The 12,421-nt window shown below is 39.7% G+C and overlaps 1 protein-coding gene across 1 annotated transcript in view; it reads left to right on the top strand.

Moving 5' to 3' along the window:
* The window catches only part of ROS1 (ROS proto-oncogene 1, receptor tyrosine kinase), a 110,366-nt gene that overhangs the window by 58,019 nt on the left and 39,926 nt on the right, over nucleotides 1–12,421 (top strand). The window contains exons 26-30 of the mRNA XM_043543138.1: nucleotides 128–417; nucleotides 1,482–1,658; nucleotides 5,626–5,843; nucleotides 6,945–7,089; nucleotides 10,498–10,730. Coding sequence (XP_043399073.1) covers nucleotides 128–417; nucleotides 1,482–1,658; nucleotides 5,626–5,843; nucleotides 6,945–7,089; nucleotides 10,498–10,730 — 1,063 coding nt within the window. The remainder of the gene's footprint in view (nucleotides 1–127; nucleotides 418–1,481; nucleotides 1,659–5,625; nucleotides 5,844–6,944; nucleotides 7,090–10,497; nucleotides 10,731–12,421) is intronic.

Raw genomic sequence — 12,421 nt, 5'->3', positions numbered from 1 at the left:
TGAGGGAATTGCATTTACCCTACAATAACTTTAATGATTCTATGGCTGGATTAATTCATAAGACTGTATTTAAGGTAGGTTGCGTGGAGCAAGGTTTTCTATTGAAATGATACATTTTATTTGATAGTCGTCTGTACTGGATGGAAGCCTTTGATTCAGGCTGCTGGATATTTTATTATGATATCGTGAATAATACCATGCACCACATTTTGGGACACACACCTTTACAACATCAGACAAGAGGAAGCTACTGCAGTTGCAATGTGACAGAAACAGACCTCGGAAGAGCAATGACTATAGATATGTCTGACTCCAAGAAGTCCCAGATTTTCTTTATCAAAGGAAGGGATGAAATCTGGGCCTCAGATTTAGATGGATGCCACTGCTGGAGGGTTATCAATGTTCCTAGTCTTCAAGGTGAGATTGCTCTGATGTGTTTTTTTAATTCTCAGTCTGTTCCATACTTTTCACTGTTCCAAAGAATTTACTTTTCAGCAAAAATAATGCAATACTTATCATGGATTTTCTCCACAACATTAACCACTTTGAAGTGAAGACAGAAAAAAGAAGTCTACGTCTGAGTATTATATATGCTTGCCATTGAAACAGAGCAGGGGAAGGAACAGTGTGGGATATTTGCAGGAATTATTGTTTCCCATTAAATCATCAGTCAGATAGACACAGTGTTGCATCAACTCCTGCTGCTTGTCAATGCATGCCACTGTATCTAGCACATTGTCACATTACATAGAGAGGGTTTAATATTGGAAATATCTATTTGTTGATAGGATTTGTGTGTCTCCTTCCCACAACCAAAAAGATATGCCAGAGGGTAATACAGGCCTTAGTGTCTCCCTTCTCCCCATCAGGGGAATGGCTTGAATGTGGTGAAGGTGTTCCATGCACAAAAAATCTTATAGGATGACTCATACCCTGATAACTCTATAATGGTAATCCAGGCTCTGTTTTCAGCCTGGTCCTAGATACTGTAGCCAAAGAGACTTGGCTAAAACTGTCCTATTACAAAAGGATCTATGGGATGTGTAGTGTTCTTGCTGCACAGAGCGGGTGCTGGTTTTTAACATCTCATCTCGGAAGTGAGGGGTCATCTCCTCCTTAAGTGAGGGTTTCCGTTCAAGGTGAATGATAAGCTACAATTTTGTGTTCTATAATTACTGGGGTTTATCATCATTGAATTACACTTCCTGTAATTAATCTTAACCATAATAATTGGATAAGAAGAGAAGGCATCAAATCTACAGTTTGTTAAAGAGGGAAATATTTCACCTTTATGAGACATGTCAGAAAATGTCAGAAGTCTTTTTTTTTTTTAGGAGGAGCTTTCCAAAGACTCAGATGCCAGTTAAATGCTCACTCATTTTGACGTTCAGTGGGACTGGGTATCTAACTGCACTTTTGCCTTTGAAAATCACTCCCTTAATTTTTATTCTGAAACTTAACTCTGTAATATTTTTCTACAGATATGACCATTGGTAGTTTGACTGTCGACAGACAGTTTATATACTGGACTGTTGTAACAAAGGACTACACGACAATTTATCAAGGAAATAAAGAAAGCAAAATCCTCTTCTTTCAGGAAAGAGCACATAAACAGGTGCAAATCTTAGCCTACAGCACAGCCATGCAGCCCTACCCAGGTAGCAGGTTTTTAAAATTTTAACACATCTTTTTAAAATAATTTATTTGGATTGTAAATTATTCTAAAAGTGTTTATCTAAAATTTACCAGCTGACTGCAGATGGATTTCAGAGGAAAATGATTTAGATAGGGCAGTGCAATAGACTGTAATACAATGCCAATTTTAGAAGGTAGAATGAAAGCTAAGAACTGGCCGCATGTTACATCGTGTTAGAGTGCATCATGATAATAGATGCTGCATACATTCCATGAGCATGGGATGTGAGTAGTGGACAATACCTCTTTAAAAGAATTTGGAACCTGAATGTCGTATGAAAAGAGGTGATTTACAGTGGAACCACAGGAAACCTGTAAGTGTGGCATCCTGAAGACAGTATGATGACTCAAAGTAGAATTGTGAGAGTTAATTTGCGAGCATGAACATTGCTAGTGAGCAGAGGGATGAAAAAAGATAGTGTGAGAAAACATCACTGCAAATGAAAATGAGATTTTGCACGGCAGCTCTTCTGCTATGACAGGCAAATTCAGTCTAATCTAGCTATAGTGCACTCGTAACTAAGGGCCAGTTGTTCAAAGGTATTTAGGTTTCTGTTGGAATTATTATTTATGCAGGGTATTGCCGCGACACTAATTTAACCATAAATTCTTTTATTAAATCCTAAGGCTACAATTGCTCTAAACAAGCCTAAAAAGCTAAATAATAAGCAATTTACTGCATCCAAGCAGTAACAAAACATTTATAAGCATTTGATCAAGATACTTACAAAAGGGCTGACCCAGGGTGCTTAGACTTATGTTGGCTGGCTCCAGCTTGGTCAGGCAGGTGTTAGCAATGAACCCTTGAAAGGGTTTACTTTTTTTATACCCTTTAACAAACAAGTGAAGTCATTGCCAGTTATTGGACCTTAGCTAAGGCCAGATGAAGGTGTTTCTTATGTAGCCAATTATTTACTGCACCTGGTACCCAGTTAATTGTGTTTTATTTCTATTACTTCAGCTCAAAAGTGACATAAGATAACACAGGTATTCTGAAGGCTCTCTACAACTTCAACACAAAAAGAAAAGGAGTACTTGTGGCACCTTACAGACTAACCAATTTATTTGAGCATAAGCTTTCGTGAGCTACAGCTCACTTCATTGGATGCATACTGTGGAAAGTGTAGAAGATCTTTTTATACACACAAAGCATGAAAAAATACCTCCCCCCACCCCACTCTCCTGCTGGTAATAGCTTATCTAAAGTGATCACTCTCCTTACAATGTCTATGATAATCAAGTTGGGCCATTTCCAGCACAAATCCAGGGTTTAACAAAAACATCTGGGGGGAGGGGTAGGAAAAAACAAGGGGAAATAGGTTACCTTGCATAATGACTTAGCCACTCCCAGTCTCTATTCAAGCCTAAGTTAATTGTATCCAATTTGCAAATGAATTCCAATTCAGCAGTCTCTCGCTGGAGTCTGGATTTGAAGTTTTTTGTTGTAATATCGCAACTTTCATGTCTGTAATCGCGTGACCAGAGAGATTGAAGTGTTCTCTGACTGGTTTATGAATGTTATAATTCTTGACATCTGATTTGTGTCCATTTATTCTTTTACGTAGAGACTGTCCAGTTTGACCAATGTACATGGCCGAGGGGCATTGCTGGCACATGATGGCATATATCACATTGGTGGAAGTGCAGGTGAACGAGCCTCTGATAGTGTGGCTGATGTTATCAGGCCCTGTGATGGTGTCCCCTGAATAGATATGTGGGCACAGTTGGCAACGGGCTTTGTTGCAAGGATAGGTTCCTGGTTCTGTTGTGTGGTATGTGGTTGCTGGTGAGTATTTGCTTCAGGCTGGGGGGCTGTCTGTAGGCAAGGACTGGCCTGTCTCCCAAGATTTGTGAGTGTTGGGTCATCCTTCAGGATAGGTTATAGATCCTTAATAATGCATTGGAGGAGTTTTAGTTGGGGGCTGAAGGTGATGGCTAGTGGCATTCTGTTATTTTCTTTGTTAGGCCTGTCCTGTAGTAGGTGACTTCTGGGAACTCTTCTGGCTCTATCAATCTGTTTCTTCACTTCCGCAGGTGGGTATTGTAGTTGTAAGAATGCTTGATAGAGATCTTGTAGGTGTTTGTCTCTGTCTGAGGGGTTGGAGCAAATACGGTTGTATCGCAGAGCTTGGCTGTAGACAATGGATCTTATGGTGTGGTCAGGGTGAAAGCTGGAGGCATGTAGGTAGGAATAGCGGTCAGTAGGTTTCCGGTATAGGGTGGTGTTTATGTGACCATCGTTTATTAGCACTGTAGTGTCCAGGAAGTGGATCTCTTGTGTGGACTGGACCAGGCTGAGGTTGATGGTGGGATGGAAATTGTTGAAATCATGGTGGAATTCCTCAAGGGCTTCTTTTCCATGGGTCCAGATGATGAAGATGTCATCCATATAGCGCAAGTAGAGTAGGGGCGTTAGGGGACGAGAGCTCAGGAAGCGTTGTTCTCAGTCAGCCATAAAAATGTTGGCATACTGTGGGGCCATGCGGGTACCCATAGCAGTGCCACTGATTTGAAGGTATACATTGTCCCCAAATGTAAAATAGTTATGGGTAAGGACAAAGTCACAAAGTTCAGCCACTAGATTAGCCGTGACATTATCAGGGATAGTGTTCTTGATGGCTTGTAGTCCATCTTTGTGTGGAATGTTGGTGTAGAGGGCTTCTACATCCATAGTGGCCAGGATGGTGTTATCAGGAAGATCACCGATGGATTGTAGTTTCCTCAGGAAGTCAGTGGTGTCTCGAAGGTAGGTGGGAGTGCTGGTAGCATAGGGCCTGAGGAGGGAGTCTACATAGCCAGACAATCCTGCTGTCAGGGTGCCAATGCCTGAGATGATAGGGCGCCCAGGATTTCCAAGTTTATGGATCTTGGGTAGTAGATAGAATATCCCAGGTCGGGGTTCCAGGGGTGTGCGGATTTGATCTTGTGCTTTTTCAGGGAGTTTCTTGAGCAAATGCTGTAGTTTCTTTTGGTAACTCTCAGTGGGATCAGAGGGCAATGGCTTGTAGAAAGTGGTGTTGGAGAGCTGCAGCATCACTTGCCCCATAACCTCAGCCGTGCGGAACACAATGCCATCCACAGCCTCAGAAACAACTCTGACATCATAATCAAAAAGGCTGACAAAGGAGGTGCTGTTGTCATCATGAATAGGTCTGAATATGAACAAGAGGCTGCTCGGCAGCTCTCCAACACCATTTGGCGGGGGGGAGGGGGAGGCAGAGAAACCCTGGATTTGTGCTGGAAATGGCCCAACTTGATTATCATAGACATTGTAAGAAGAGTGATCACTTTAGATAAGCTATTACCAGCAGGAGAGTGGGGTGGGGGGAGGTATTTTTTCATGCTTTGTGTATATAAAAAGATCTTCTACACTTTCCACAGTATGCATCCGATGAAATGAGCTGTAGCTCACGAAAGCTTATGCTCAAATAAATTGGTTAGTCACTAAGGTGCCACAAGTACTCCTTTTCTTTTTGCGAATACAGACTAACACGGCTGTTACTCTGAAACTTCAACACAACAATTCTTCTTTCTCAGGATCATATTCTCTTTGGTCAAATGCTTTGGGCCTGTTGCTCATGCTAATATCCCAACTCAATTTAATACTGTAGTTCACCCAAATCTAATGTGGGCCTATATTCCTACAGTGCCTAAGGATGCACCTAAATACCTTTAGAAATCTGTCCTTGAGTAACTTACAAGAAATAAACAAATCCTTCACTTTGAAAAAATTTACTTTTACTGGCTGCAAAAAATGAACCCAAACTATTAAATTCAGACTTTTTTTCTTTATCTGTTTATGAAACCAGTGAAAAGATAGTATTTGCTAGTTATACTTTCTGTTGCTAAAGGCAGTAGGATCACATCTAAAATCTGGAGTGTCCCTACAGCTGTTATACTTCAGAATGTTTTCCCTCCCATCCCTTCTAGATAAAGGATGCCTGACTCTAGCTTCAAATGCTGAGAAACCTACTATCCTTAATATTACGAACACCAGTTTTACAGTAAGCTTACCACCTGTCAAAACACAACTTCTGTGCACTGGCATAACCCTCCCTACTTCAACGTACCTGGTGTACTATGGAAAAGTTACTAATGATGGCAGGAGCTCAGCCCACTGTTTGTCTGGCCTACATTGTACAGTAATGGTAAGACTATTTTGGAGCAAAAACTTGCATGGCATCGATTATGAAAAGGTGATTCCATGACACTTCTAAGTATTTGATATTCCATTATGAAACCTTGTTTCCACAGACAGACACTACTATGTGTTAATTTCCCACTCCATAAAACCATGCTACCCTTTCTATACGACTCTTCTTGCCATAAATGGCAGCTTCCCTGGCTTTCTGTAGCATATTTTGCACACAAGATGATTCTCTGACATTCTACTTTCTTAACATTTCCTTGCTAAAGCTCATTTGAAGGGACCCTTCAGTTTCTACTCCTCAAAAGTAGGTTGTGGCTCTTATTAATCTATTTAAATAACCATTGAGACCAGTTTGATTTCGTATCTTTGTGTGCGTCCCATAGGAAATGAGTGTCCTTTTGCTCTTACTTTTTTTTTTTTTTTTGCAGTTGCTATTTCTAATCCCTCTGACAGTGGCTGAACAATATGATTTTGTAACTGTAATTACTGCACCTAGCTCTTGGGCCAGTGCCTGCTGAAATCAGTGAAAAGATTTCCATTTACTTCAGTGGAGGCTGGATAAGATCCCTAGCTCACATCTTTATTATACCATGAAAACGACAAAACATTTTCTGGGATGGAAGAAGTTCATTTTCTGTGCATAAAACGATACAGTTTGATTATTCCTTGGTACTTTACGTGAAATGAGTTGCAGGTCTCAGTTTCAAAAATATCATTACACTTGGCTCTAATTAACTGAAATCCTTGTTGGCAATCTCAGTAGAGAGGCCAAGGATTATAATGGCACAAAAACAGACATACCCTAGTTCATTCCTAGAAGTGACCCACCAAAATCAGGATTAAAGTACATTGGTCAGTTGCAGGACCATGACCTGTCTTGTGCCTGATCTGTTAGAGATGTTAACATTCTAATGTGGTCCATCTGGCATCTTTCAGGATCATTAAATTTACTTTTAGGAAAAAGTACTGCGATATTTTGATTTTTTTCCTATGTAATTAAATCATATGTTCCCATTTCATTGCCAGATGCCTGTTTGGACATCCAGTGCTTTATTTTCTAAAAGTATTTATTGTCTGTGATTCTGCCTCTTAATTACAGGAACTTCAGGAAAATACAGCACTTATTGAAGGCCTACAGCCATTTTCAAGTTATGTGATACAAGCTGCTGTGAAAAACTATTATTCAGATTCTTCTGAGCAGCCACCTTTGGGAAAAGAGACCATTGGCACAACTCTTTATGGAGGTGAGTTTTAGGCTCTACTCTGACTTTTGGGCCTAAATCTAATCTCACTTAGGCAAATATAACTCTATTGACTTCAGTTAGAGTTATTTCTGAATTACACCAATGTAAGCTAGAGCAGAATCAGGCCTTTTATCTTTAATTATGTATCATCTGTTAGAGAGTTTGGAAGTGTCTGTCAAAATTTAATGTACTCAGACCTGCACAAAAGCCTGGAGGCCTAACAGTATAAATAGGGTTTCTGATTTTCCGTTTTAACCAATAACCAGCGATAAAACACACTGCTATAACAACAGTAAAAAACCAAAATCGGTGTTTATCCAATAGACACCAGAAAAACGCCGGAAATGGTTACTTGGATCTAAGGGCTTGTCTACGTAAAGCAGTACTGTGAGCTAAGGGGATGTAATTTCCAAAGTGCATGAACATGTTGCACATTAATTGGTCTGTGTAGACTCTGCTGGTAAGCACTAAAGATTCTTTTGAATGCTTTAATGTAGTACTGTTTTAAGCAGTATACTGTGTGAAAGCACACTGTGGAACATTACAAATGGATTACTTATTTTGGTATGTACTGCTGTAATGAGTAATATATATAATTACTCATTGTGGTATATACAAGAGAAAGTCCTCAAAACCCCGATTTGTGGACATCTACATAAAACTAAAAAATTGCTAAAACAAAAAACCCTTGAAAAATGAAATTAATAAACCCTGAAAAACTGAAGCCCTAAATATAAACCTGTGAAAGATCTGAGTCCATAGGGAGTGATCTGGCTTGTTGACTTCCTGAGAAGGCATAAAGCAATAGCTAAGAAACTGTAGTGATTCTTTGTGACTGAGGCAGCATTTCAAAATAATTTTATGTGTGCGCAATATGAAGTCTCCCCCTCCCCCCCAGGAATCTAACTTCTACACTGCTGTTGGAATGTGTAGGTTTCCTGACTTTTGTTCTCTTAGTTTTCTGCGTGTGATTAACGGTGTTATTAAAGCTTGGAATTAAATCAGCTGCTGTCAAAGCTTCTTCGTGTTCCTAGCTTATTTAACAACGCATCAGAACTTTTGTGGATCCTCTCTGTCTTCCCATTGTTTCTATGTCAAAATGAGTGAAGCTTGAATCAACCTTTACATCTCTGCATATATAGAAGAGCAGGCAGAATCAAAGGAAATAGGGCTAAGAAAAATAAATGCTTTGGTCTTGCCACTGAGTGTCACTCTTACTCCACATATTGCTTATTAGTAGGAAAATCTGTTTTCCTTATCAACACAACTCATGCAAATTTCACTTGAATAATCTATGATATTGCAGCCAAAACATTAGTGTACTTTAGGGAAAAATACATATAAAAATTAAGTAAACCATAGAAGTAAATGACGATGATTTACAAAGCACATCCTCCTCATTCTGATGTGTTTGGGACTCTACCTTGTTATAAACCTAATACGGACATTTGCCTGTCTAGTTCTCCATTTATAAAATTATTTTCCTGTTGAATCAGTATGGACATACCATATATCAGTTCAAAGCTTATCTGTAAATGTCAAAAGAAGATTTAGTTTTTCAAAATGGTCATCAAGTAACCAACTGACATGGATAGGAAAGGAAGTGGAGGAGAAATCTATAAGCTTGGCTGTAATAAACTTATTTAAAGATGTTATTGAATATTCACAGAAAAATACATACAACGACCACACAGCTCTAGTTACAATTCTGTGTGCATCCGTATTAATATTAAAATGCTCATATTCTATTATTTGAAATGGCTTGGAATGGATTCCATAGTGTGAAGGTATAGCTGGGAGAAATGGAATGAAATCAAAATAAGCAATATAGAAAACACAGTATGGAAAACTTCCTAACAGTTTGATCTATTGGATTAAGAAACCATTTCTCAAGAGAAATGGTGAAAGCCTCATTGTTTGATAAACTTAAAACTGGGCAGAACAAAGCACTGAAAAATATATTGTAGGAAACAATACTAGATGGACAGGAACTTGGTTAGCCTAACAATCCTTTCCATTTCTAAGTGTTATGATTCCATAACTTATGAGCTGATATTTTATTTGTTTCTTTTACAAATTAGCTAATTGTTCATTTGAATGAGATGCAAGAATATGATGGTTTTCACTAAAGAAAATATGAGTGCAGCGCATCTGCTCAGTTTAAAATCTCATTGTATGTAACCTACGAAAGATCTGAGTCCATAGGGAGTGATCACTATGTGTGTGCAATATGAAGTCTTTTTCCCCCCAGGCATCTAACTTCTACACTGCTGTTGGAATGTGTATGTTTCCTGACTTTTGTTCTCTTAGTTTTAGGCATGTGATTAACGGTTTTATTAAAGCTTGGAATTAAATCAGCTACTATCAAAGCTTCTTCGTGTTCCTAGCTTATTTGACAACGCATCAGAACTTTTGTGGATCCTCTCTGTCTTCCCATTGTTTCTATGTCAAAATGAGCGAATGAGTAGGATGACTGATACATTATTAAATATTTCTCCGTATATATGGATGGCTGTGCTTCTCTTGGCAGATCATGAACAGAGTATCATTTCATATGTTCTTAGGATATGTGCCAAAGGCCAACTCAAGATCACAAGAGGCAACACTCTTGTACTGTTAAGAAAAATCTATAGTGCTTCAAAGCATCTGACATTTTGCTCTGTTTTTTTAAAAAAAGAGAGAGAGTAACAAAACAAGAGATGTACAGAAACTGTATCTTCTTTAATGTGGAACCTCTCAAACACAGACAGGCTTTCTAGATCTTGCTATCCTTGCATGAAGCCTCATTCTAACTTTCTAGCTTTTAGATCAAGCAAAGCAAAATTAAAACAGCATTTGACTCCCGGGGTAAATATGCACACTTTATAAAATTTAAGCTATTGAACTTTCTTTCTTCAAACTTGACTTACTCCTTATATTTCAAGAAGATCAACTTAACAAGCCTAACTTTCACATTTCTACCTTCAGACATTGTTGAATTATCAGTGTGCAACATTTCTGATTTTAGAATATGGACATTTTTTTTCTAATGCATGCCTTGAGTAAATTGCATATCTGAGATCCCAGGTAGGAGTCTAGCAAAGAGCATGAATTCTACAGCACCACTGCCAGGCTGGCAAAGAAGAACAGTTGTAAGTGTACCTGCTGGGACTGTGGCATAGCCAAAGACATATTAAGCACGCACTTCAAAATATTTTTGAGTCAGTGCACAGTTTTTGATGTACAAGAATGTAGATTTTATGTGTATGGTTTGTAGGGATAGAGTGTAACTATTAAAAATGGATCACACGTCACATGTTTTTGTGTATATTTAAAGCCCTTTATACTGATACTTTCTTCTTGATTTCTCTGAAAATAACCCTTGCCCCCCCAAATCTACAAGATTTTTGTTTTTCCCCTTTGTTTCAGTACCAGAGGCAGTTAACCTCATTGAGATACTGGTTATGTCTGATAACACCATCAATATATCTTGGAGTGAGCCTTCACAGCCAAATGGACCCATAGACTCTGTCCGCTATCAAATTACTGTCAACTTTTTACCCCCAATTCCTGCAGCTCCTTTGAGAAAAAATGAATTTCCAAATGGATCACTTGCCTGGTCTATTAACGGCCTCAATGGTGGAACAAAAAACATATTCAAGGTATAGTTATAAATGACTTTGTCTACTCAAGAAGCCTGAAAATATGATATACTTATTACCCAACAAGTGACCAAGCCACTGTTTTGTAAAGTAAGAGCATACTTACACTTTGTAAACATGGGTTCAGACCCTTGGCAGAGTTATCTCGGTCCTTCAGCTTTCTGAGGAAGATAAATCAAACTTCATCCATTTCTCCTTGTGTGGGTCTTTCAGATGAGATCTTAAAAACTGAGCTCTGGGGCCTTTCTGTTTTGTGTAGACACTTAAGACCCCATGCATATGTGTAATGCTTGGTTGCGATATTTTTAGCCAGTACTTCTCCTCTTGGCACTGTAATACAGCACGCTGTGAGTTGATCAGATGGCTGCCAACCTTCCCCCTGCAACGTAGAGTTTTTCAGTCCTATTGTATATGCAGCAGTTTGAGTTCAAATGGGTTAAACGGAGCTATATAAATGTAAAATGTTATTGGGTCAAATCGTGAAGTCCCACTGCAAAACTTCCATCCTGATCCATTGAGGTCAATGGGAGACTTTCCATTAACTCCACTGGCAGTAGGATCAGGTCTTTGGCCTATTATTAGTATTATTGTTATTATTATTAAAATATTTTTTATTCAATGAAAAATGGAAAATTTCTAGTTCTTCCAAAAAGCTGTTTGATCCAGATCTACCGAGGTACTTACCAAGAACTCCAGGCTTAGGTGCCTATGTCTGGCATTTAGGCTCTACTGAGATCCAGAAAACTTCTGCCTAACGCTGTAGGTGCTAAACTCACTTGATGCCTAAATTGTCAGGGTAAAAGTTCCCTTGGTGCCTGAGTTCCTCCCCAGCATGCACTCTGCTGCCTCACTCTAGGCATTTGGAAGCCTGTTTCCTCCCTAAGCCCCAGGACGATCCATGACTGGGAGGGAGATAAATGAAGGATAAGTGTGTGGTGCCTGATTTGGAAGGCATGCTCAGAGGCTGCCTGCAGGGTTGGGACCCTTTCAAAATCTGGTCGGTGGTGGTACTCACCTTGCAGCTTTTAGCTCCCTGGCCAAAGCACTCACCTGGGAGATGGGAGACCTGAGTTCCATTCCCACCTCTGCCTTTGGGGGGAAAAAGGATTTGAACAGGGGTCTCCCACACATCTCAGGTGAGTGCTCTAACAGTTGAGCTATGGGATATCATGATATAGCACTCCCTCAGTCTCTCCTGTTGACGCTCTTCCGCTGTGTGTAAGTAAAGTCACTGGAGCAGTGGGACTGGATCCTAGGTCTTCCATATGCATGCCCTAACCACCAGGCTACAGAATCATTCTCTCGTGCTCTCTCTCTGGCCCAATAGCTCTTTCATTATTTAATCCACTTTGGTACAGCTTCAACAGAGAGACTGAGAGAGCCCCACATCAGAATATCCCATAGCTCAATGGTTAGTGCACTGTCCTGAATGGTGTGGGAGGCTCCTTTTCCCCTATCAGACAGAAGAATGAATTAAACCTGGGTCTCCCCACCCCAGGTGAGTGCTCCAATGACTGGGGTAAAAGGTATAAGGTGTCACCAGACCTCCTCATGCATTTTGTGTGGAGTGAAGCAGGTGTCTGTCTCACTCTCACAAAAAATGACTTAGGTGGCTACACTGCCTGACTCTAGGAGAGGGTTCTTGGCTGTGGATCACTAAGCAGAAAGCTTATGCTCAAATAGATTTGTTA

Source organism: Chelonia mydas, chromosome 3 (assembly GCF_015237465.2).
Source record: "Chelonia mydas isolate rCheMyd1 chromosome 3, rCheMyd1.pri.v2, whole genome shotgun sequence".
Taxonomy (NCBI): Eukaryota; Metazoa; Chordata; order Testudines; family Cheloniidae; genus Chelonia; species Chelonia mydas.
Note: the sequence above shows the minus strand (reverse complement) of the source record. Positions and strands in the feature narration are given on the sequence as shown.